Genomic DNA, 8,940 nt, shown 5'->3' on the forward strand with positions numbered 1-8,940 from the left:
TACCAGTGATTTAATTACAACCATAAGACATAGTCATGTCATTGTTATCCATTTTTGGCCTCATTGTTAGATCAATAAAGTTTTTCTGTGACATCAGTCCACGGCTGCAGTTTGTAACAGGGTGCTATGCTTCCAAGGAGAGGCAGAGTAACTCTTTATAACTTGGTTGCTTGCAAAAGGGTGGGAGAGTGCATGCAGGCATACAGGAAACGTCTCTTTGGTCGACTTGCCAGAAAAAATATCACACAGTTGGCACTCCAGGGTATGGTCTGACTCTATATGTACTATGTGTCTGGGTTTTCTTTTCGCCCCTTGTAGCAAACAAAAAAAACAACCCAAAACAACAACCTCGCCCTTGTTGCACCAACACCAGTAAATTTCCAGTCTCGCTACCTGTGATTAAATGGGTTCATTGTTTGCACAATCGATGTAATGTTTATGAAATAAACTCACAATGAACTCATTCACAAAACACAAGATCTTTAAACTGCGGTCAGTGAATTACGAGGGGCCTGTAAATGTGGTCAAATTTAAAGGTTTAAATGTGGAGACTCCTTTTGTGGCCTTAACTGTGAGCGTCCACCGTCACCGTGAGTCATCCAAAACTTGAACTGACTCTCCGTGGGTACTTTCAGTATCAAACCGAAACCATGGCTTCGGTTTGATACTGCTTTGTTTAAAGTGGGCTGTTATGTGCCGTCTCCATTTGGTTGTATACAACAGTGCTTTCCCACAGGCGCCGACACGTGGACAGGACGACACTCCTGATCTCAGAGGGGGAAGGGAGGGGTGCATGTGTGCGTGTGTGGAAGGGGGGCTCCTTCCCTCCTTTAGAAGCACTAGATTTATATCCTGATGCTCCAGCTGGTTAATGTTAACTCTTTCACTCCGGAAATTCTGGCCACAGATGTTTCCCAAAATCAAAAGCATTTTTTTCAGCTCTTTTTCAGATAATAATTCAATTGTACTGCTGATCTATAATCCATTAACTGCATGGCTGTTGCCTTTATTCTGGCACTTGATGCTAAAATTTGGAGCGGTAATAATACAACATTTCATCCTTGCGCTCCTCTCCAAGAAAAACTCATCATGGTTTGTTGCCAGTATGCAAGGCAAAAAAAAGTAAAGTCCAAAAAAGGAAAAGTGTGTGTTTGTGTTTTTTTAACTACATATCAGCAATGAGGATGCAGCATATCAGTACAAATCAGCCTCTTTTGAATAAAGGTGGTCAAAAAGTTGCCAGAATGTAGTTTTAGGTGCTGTTCAAGCAACTTGTCTGCAGCATGTTTTTAGGAACTGTATGCTGACTGGAATATATGAGACATCAAATCATCTTCTAACTCACTGGGCTTTATTTTCATTGGCTGAATGTTAGCCCACCTCCAGAACCCCAACAGACTGTTCCGGTAAGAACAAGCCTCTTCCCAGATTATTGTTCACGCGAGACTAAACACACGCACTCAGACATCTTTTGCAAAGTAGGATAACTCCCAGACAACTCTATCCTACAGCGCATGAGGAATGAGTCATTTTACTTCAAGAAGCACATAGGTCTAAGGTTTGATGTCTTTCATGTGGTTTTGTGGCATAGCATGTAAATGATCCCTGCTGATTGGCCGACGCTTTAATCTCCTGAAAGGAAGTTCCATTGCTGTTCAGCTCTAATTATGTGTTTCATTTAAAAAGAAAAAAAAAGACCACAAAAGGCTTGGTGCTGTGTGTGCTCTTCGTCCGGTTTTGTCTCCAGATTTAATTAAAACAATGTCCTGAAGCAACTTATCTGAAAGCACTGATACACGATCACAATGAAAGAAAGAGCTCACTGACTGACTAGTCTTTATTATAAAAGCCTATTTTTTGCTCTTTGGATTTTTACACAATGAACTGTTGATAAAGGTTTTTGTTCAGCATACACACTGTAGCACCAGTCACATCTGTGTTGTGGAGTTGTTGTTATCACCTTGTTGTTGAGTATACAGCATTCGGACAGAAGGCACTGATTTAAACAAACAAACAAACAAACAAACAAACAAACAAACAAACACACGGATTTTTCAGTCCAACCTTTTAGTAAAAAATAAGTACACATAAAAATATATTTAAAAAGGTAATGAAAATAAACACCTGTTAAAAAAACTGTAGCAATTCTATTTAAAAAAAAGTTCAAGGTGGACTGTTAACCAGTATCAATAGTAATCTGCAAAATGTAGGCTATGTTAAGGCCATTTCACTGTTACCACTAAATATACTGCTAGGCCACAATAACAAGTCCATACATTAATATTATAAGAGTCTTCATAACTACATAGGCTATTGTTGAGCTTAACAAGGAGACAATACACGGCACTTAGCCACTTAGCCAACAGGTCTCTTTCATGTTAGTAACCATTAAACACACACCGAGAAAACGGTGGCCGATCCTGTTTAACCACCACCGTGGATTGTTAAGAGACAGGAGAAAACAGAGATTAGAGTAACCGCTGAGTGAAATTACAGTGACGTTAACTATTCCTCATCTTGCCATGACCACCCTTAAGCTTCCACGCTGCTCAACAGTTCACCCTCTTTGACACTTTCTGCACGCTCCAAAAATAACGGACAGGAGGTAAGCCAGCCAGCAGAAGCAGGCGAACACAGCGGCTGTCAGGTAGACTTTGTACAGACATGGATGCATGTACTGAGGCAAGTTGCAGAATGAGTTTCGATTGGTATTGTGGATCATGACGCCAATGGCCGGCAGGTAGAGCACCGCGGCGACCACGTCGTGCGCCAGGTTGGTGCACGACCAGCGATCCCCTCCCAGCAAAGGCACGAGGTCCTGCTTGTCCAGCAGGGTGAGGAAGAAAAGGGCCAGGGTGAGGAGCCAAAAGAAGACAGCGACGAACAGCACGAAGTGGATAGACCCCCCGTATTTGTTGGCGGCGATGGTTACCCACAGGCAGGCTCCGAACACGATCTGCAGGATCCGCGTAATTCCCATAAAACTCCTGAGGAACTTCGGGATGTTCCCCCTCACCTGCGGCTGGGGAGGTTCGGGTGGCATCGTTCTCTCTCCTCCTCCGGTCACTCTCGGTCCACTTTTTCCCGAACAGGGCGGGTGCTTTTTTGCCAGCTGCAAACAGCTGGGGAAAAGATGGGCAAAGTGTGAAAATAAAAGGCCTGGAGGGCCGGGCTTCTGGTGGGACAAAAGCGGGTGAGTGTGGGGTTAAAAGGAACTCTCTGTTCTTTCCACAGCTCCGGAGTTTTGAAATGATAAACCTTCTTGTGTGTTTCGTCTTTTCCGTTTTTCCTCCGTTGAATGTTGCATCTGTGTAGGGGGGCTGGGAGATGGATAGGGGGTGGCCTGTAATTCAAAGCCTGCTCCTCCTCTGCTGGACTGAACGAACACTTCACCCATCCGCTGCTAGATTCCTCGTGTAGTTCCCCTTTTTATATACCAGTGTGACGGAATGTATAACATGCATGTACAAACATCAAACCTCGACGCTTCAACTTTAGAGCCAAGAAACTTTAGTTTCTTTCGGCTGAAAAATCCATGCCTCGATTCCAGGAGGAGACACACATCCCTTTGGGATTGCGTCAGGAAGGGCATCCGGTCTAAAATCTGCCAGATCAAAATATAGGCTACCCGTTGTGCCAAGCCCTTGTTTAATAGGTAACCAGCGGGAAGCGCTTATTTTTCTTCTTTATTATCAAGATGTGGCATGCCATGATAATACACCGTCTGTTCGTACAGCACCAGTGTTTATGAGCCCCCTGCGTCACTGTGTTTACGTGTGTAAGGCGCAGGATTATCACATGTTGCTTCTTTCTCGCATAATTGACAGATGCTTCTCGTGCCAGCCAGGCTCATTGACGTCAATGGATTTCAGTGCGCACGCCCTACGTGGCCAATAGGCGGGACCAATGACATGTCCCACCCAGTTAAAGCGGGTATTGGTGGAGCGAAAACGTTGACCAAGCCCAGACAGGCTGGAGTAGAATATACTTCAGATCTTATTTGTGATTGACAGCCAGACCGAGGACACTTAATGATCGCGGAGGCTGGGCAAACCCGGTCCTGCAGCGGCTGGAGTAGTTTTGAGTGGAATAGGCACACCGATGAATACAAAGCAGAGAAAGAGAGAGATGCGATAGAAGAAAAGTGAACATTTCGGTGTCATCTCCGGGTAAGCAGAAGCTTTTTTATTGTCCACATGACTCTCATGAGATTCTTGTTTGCTGCCTTTTGCCCACAGGGCAGCGAACACAGCGCGGATTAGGGCTATTACTTTTTATTCTCTGCATGCATGTTGCTTTATTTTATTTTATTTTATTTTTTTTTAAAACAAGGTTATTTCAAGGATCAACTGAACTTTTTCTAGAAGCGTTCATTTTGAAAGCGACCCGGTAGGTTGTCTGCACCAGTGATCCGCAGCTGTTTGTTATGCAAACAGTAAACGCAGCTAGGGGAATGAAAGGAGAAGTCAGTGACGTTTGGGTTGGTGTAACCTACTTTTAAAGCGAACGCTAAACAGCTCTGTAGATGTGCGACATTGCGTTAAAGCCGCACACCGCAGCGTCAGTGTTTGGATGTCATGCAAAGTAGCTTACAATGTGAATTCTTGTTTATAGTTTGGCTGTGATGACACACACTCACAGAGCACAGGAAACTGTCCGAGGCTTCTACGGTTATGAAACATGTGGAACAAAATAGTTAATGTGTAACAGGGAAAGCAGACGTGGACCTTTGCAGAATGAAACTTGGTTCATAGAGTGTGGGGAATTTCCTTCCTGGCCAGGAGCTGATACATCTGAGACATTAATGTACATAAATAATGCTGGACTTAAACAGAACAAATGCAGGCTGGATTAAACAAGTAATTCTATTAGATGGATTACAGATGAAAGCTGTGCAGGAAGGCGGTAAGTACACCTTTATTGAGGTCACTGAAGTGAGTGCTCTGACCCATGATCAGTCATGACCTTGATGACTTATCTATCTGGTAGTATCCCACTCAGAAGCTCACTGTATGTGAAAGCAAGACAAGGTTACCATCTGCAGTCTAATGGGCTTTGACGTGCAGCCTGTCACTCACTTCCTAAAGAAGGATTATAGAATCAAACTTCAAGACTCACAGCTGACTGCCAGGTGCTTTGACAGCTGTAGATTTCCACATGGCATGACCATTGTGTTGTTGTTGTTGTTGTTTTAAATCAAATCTGAATTTAAGAACCTAAGCACCCTTCATGTCAGAGCTGAAACTCTCCGTTCCTTCTCCACAGCATAGACCCCGTGTATGCCACCTTTGCCTGTGTTTCTCTGGATGGATAGTGGACCCGCCTCACCTTCTTCCTCCATGTTGGCGGGCCGTTCCACATTGTGGCGTCTGTCTGAGAGGAGGAGCAGAAAGGCTGGGTCAGCGAACATTTTCAGCAATGTGAATCTGTGGCAGCTCCAGAGGCTCTTCAGGGCAGCAGGGGACCAGGATGCGGAGCAGAGGGCCCAGTTAATTTGGGGCCACGGAGATGAGGCTGAACTTGCTAAGGCCTTAATAGGACTGAGGGCCCGAAGCCACCACAAAGGGCTAAGGACTAATGGAAGGGATGCGTTGGGCACACACTGGCTGCGAGCCTTCAGCCACCTCAGGTAGAAACACTGCTAACCTAACACATATTCAAAAAACTCAACCTTTCAGTTACGTGAACCTGAAAGGAATTTTTGTCTCTCAGGATTGGGGAGAGCTCACCAAGCAGCCAGGGGAAAGATCCCAGCGAGGAGAGTGATTCTGAGGCAGGAGCACAGAGCAGTCCAGAGCCCCGAAGACACACCTCAGTAGGAACAGGAAGAGTAGGGTCCTCAGTGGTACTAAATGAGAGCCAGGACCCTGCAATGACACCCGAGAAACCAGTCAGATCCAATTCAGTACTGAGAAGAGGAGGGGAGAACAAACCAGAGAGATACCTACACCGAATACTCCACTGACTTCACAGTCAAAACTGGAACGGGGTTGAAATATAACACAGGCACAGGCAGTGGCAGTTTTAGGTGGAACTAATAACGGAAAAGTTTCTCATAATACCAAAGTGTCTTATTGGCAGGATCTGCCCTGTGGCACACCACACATCCACTTGAACATTTCAGCACAAACCTGTGAGTGGTTGAAGGTATCTCACACCTTTTTTACAGTGAATGGCTCTCCATAACTGCCTTGTGTTTTCTTAAATGCATCCTACCAGCCACACTAACCAGGCACACTGACAATTTGTTATTGCTGATATAAGTTTAAGTGGTTTCCCTTTAGAAATCAGTATCCGGACAACCCGTTATAAAACGATTTAACTATATTGCAAAGTCACACTTTCGGTACCAACAGAAGGCTTATATGTATTTCTATATTATATACTTTATGTATGCACACGTGTTTATATGTTTGTAATTTAGCTTGAAAATATGTTAATGTTCAAATTTTGTATTTACACTAACCAATGCTGAAAAAGGAAAATGTCACACAACCAAGATCAGGTGCATTTTACCCCCCATGTTCCGGAGTCACGAGTGTGGTACGTTACACTACATTATAAATATTATGAAAAGTAGGAATAACACTGGACTCACGTCATTGTACAGAGTGAATGAGTCAAATGTTACATTGACTGAACTGCTCCACCAGTTTATCTTGTCCTTGGTTTGTGCTTCAATAAGCAGAGATAAGTACAGAATGCATAAGATGTTTATTAAGTCTGACAACACAGAAATTAGGTAAATAGAAAGAGGAAGGATGCTTGAGTGTCTAGATGGTGGAATAAAAGAGATTTAGAGATGCAGGCTGGATAATCAAAGGCTTAAAAGAGTGAATGAAGCATATACATTAAAAAGTAGCCACGCAGACTGATTAGCTCACATATAGCGCCACCAGAAACAAATCAAGAGGCACATTCTGGAGGGAGTGGTTAAGCAGATCAAAGCATAAATAATAGAATAAAGAGGAGGGATGCCCAGTGTATTGAATAGAATTTTCACCAAAGCTTCATTTGTTTAAAGTGTCAGGTAGTCAAACATAATACATTTTGAGTGCAATGCTCGCTGCGCAGGGAAAGGCAAACTTGAAAAAGCAGTGTTTAAGCTCACAGTGTGAAATCCCACTGTGCCGATGAATATAAAACCTCGTCAGATGGCTGGAAACTGAAATTGTCATTTTTGATTTTTAGTAATAAAGTCTTTGTATTTTCTCTCTGGTGTATTTGTGTATTTGTGAAAGCAGCGTTCACGACCTTCAGTCACTAGATGGCGCCAAAGGGTTTACTTTGTAGTTAAAGCGCTGTATTGAGCATGGTTATGTCGCTCATACTTTCACTGCATATTAAAATTTTCATGAACTTAAAGGTCAGACTAATTTTATTAGACAAACAGACAATCCTGCTTCTCCAGTCTTTAATAAGGAGTATCCAAGTGTTAGGGTAGCAGTCCTGGTGTGTACGTCTGTCTATGCTTCAGTTTATTTAAAAAAAATCTACGTCATTCATTTTCTCAACAATTTAAAAGAAGAAAGAAAAATTGACATGTGCCCATGAGACTTTGTTTTTTTAATCCATCCCACCACCCAGTGTCTTTGTGCTCACACAGATACCACAGAGTAGTACAGGAAGGACTTTATCTTCCAGATTGTGTGAAGGATCACATTTACTCTGTATCCACCAGATGTCCTCTTCGCCTCCATTTCCCCCCTAACTCCTACTGAGGCAAAACTGAGGCATCCATGGGGCTGCTTCATAGGAGCTGAAACCTCAGCTGACTCCTCAGTACAGAGAAAGCAGGAGTCTGGCTCAGAGTTAATCCTCTCTTCGGTGAACTTCTCACCTTGTTGTACTAAAATGAGCTTATTGCACGGAAAATTTTAGTGCCCATACAAGTTTTCTTAGCTTTTCATTTAGTACCTAAATCTTATGACTGTATAGGGAAGGTGGAATGATGATCCAGCATACAGCTGCCGTTAGATTTAGTGTTTATGGTCACATCTATAATTTCTCTGCAGAATGAGCACTTCTGTATTCTTACTTAGGTATGATTAAAAGCAGAGCCCTAGCGTGGCATTTGAACACAGTGGAAACCCTGAGACTGAATTAAATATCAAAACCGGTCTTAGGTATGGCGGGTTGGCTAAATAGGGTCTAGTGAAAACTAGAATTGCAACCATTTTTAATATGTGCACCAGGATCCAGTCTTTGATGCTAAAGAGGTAGCAGCGTAAAAAATAATGGATCAGAACCCCAGAAATCACTTCACTGCTTAGAGAAATGAATTAAATTGTGCATCGAGATGTTTGAATTTGGTATATTTAGGATCTAGATCTAGGTTAAATTTTAAAAGAGTTGCAGAACACAATTAATCATGCTGACATCTCTATTTCTGTGCTAGTTATTGCAATTCTGTACACAATAGCAATGTGGTGGCAAAGTCAGATTCCTTTGTGGTATTGTTTCCTTTTAGGCAACATGCACAACGAGCGGTTTTCTAAGTTATGTGCATATAAATGAAACATCTTTAAGCTCCCTAAATTCTGAGTCAAATTCAACAGCTAATGAAAAATAACAGAGAAAAGGCTTTTCTGTGCAATGTTTCAGGGCATTTGCAAATGGCATGTATTTTTGGCCCTCATTCCAAAACCGTACACAGCGTGTTGAGGTTTATATTATGCATTCAGCTGACTTATCTCCAATGTTTGTACAGTCAGGTATTCTCATATTTAGCAGTCCACCCAAAAGCTGTTCAGTCCACAAACATTTTTATGTGCACTCTGATCCTTCTCGGTATTTATGAGAACTCTCTGTTGCTCCATTTCAGTTACAAATTGCGCATAACTGGGTGCACACTTGAGAGTTTCCCCTTTAAAGCTGGACTTCCATCACTGATATTGCATCTCGATGCAATCCTGTTTTGTGATGATCATGAGGCGGATT

General features: G+C 42.8%; 2 protein-coding genes across 4 annotated transcripts; one reads left to right on the forward strand and one right to left on the reverse strand.

Moving 5' to 3' along the window:
- Positions 1-1,543: 1,543 nt before the first annotated feature.
- Positions 1,544-3,728, reverse strand: marveld1 (MARVEL domain containing 1). The gene has a single exon (XM_085369903.1). The coding sequence runs from the start codon at positions 3,041-3,043 to the stop codon at positions 2,558-2,560; it is 486 nt and encodes a 161-aa protein (XP_085226029.1). The 5' UTR covers positions 3,044-3,728; the 3' UTR covers positions 1,544-2,557.
- Positions 3,729-3,946: 218 nt separating this feature from the next.
- On the forward strand, positions 3,947-7,275 carry LOC146619972 (uncharacterized). Of its 3 annotated transcripts, none has more exons than XM_085369904.1 (3): positions 3,947-5,131; positions 5,266-5,629; positions 5,713-7,275. In XM_085369904.1, exons 2-3 carry the CDS (start codon positions 5,280-5,282, stop codon positions 5,963-5,965), a joined length of 603 nt encoding a protein of 200 aa, XP_085226030.1. In that variant the 5' UTR covers positions 3,947-5,131; positions 5,266-5,279; the 3' UTR covers positions 5,966-7,275. The 3 variants fall into 3 exon arrangements, with proteins under 3 accessions (XP_085226030.1, XP_085226031.1, XP_085226032.1); XM_085369905.1 differs by having other exon boundaries at positions 3,947-4,169; positions 4,615-5,629; positions 5,713-7,274; XM_085369906.1 differs by having other exon boundaries at positions 3,947-4,169; positions 5,713-7,274.
- Positions 7,276-8,940: the final 1,665 nt, after the last annotated feature.

This window comes from Diplotaxodon limnothrissa, linkage group LG13, assembly GCF_057381915.1.
Source record: "Diplotaxodon limnothrissa isolate DT_005_m linkage group LG13, D_limnothrissa_male_GT1.1, whole genome shotgun sequence".
Lineage (NCBI taxonomy): Eukaryota > Metazoa > Chordata > Actinopteri > Cichliformes > Cichlidae > Diplotaxodon > Diplotaxodon limnothrissa.

Coding starts and splice junctions, on each gene's coding strand:
- LOC146619972 (XM_085369904.1), top strand. CDS start 5,280: ATGCCACCTTTGCCTGTGTTTCTCTGGATGGATAGTGGACCCGCCTCA. Junction 5,630..5,712: donor CGAGCCTTCAGCCACCTCAG/GTAGAAACACTG, acceptor TTTGTCTCTCAG/GATTGGGGAGAGCTCACCAA.
- marveld1 (XM_085369903.1), bottom strand. CDS start 3,043: ATGCCACCCGAACCTCCCCAGCCGCAGGTGAGGGGGAACATCCCGAAG.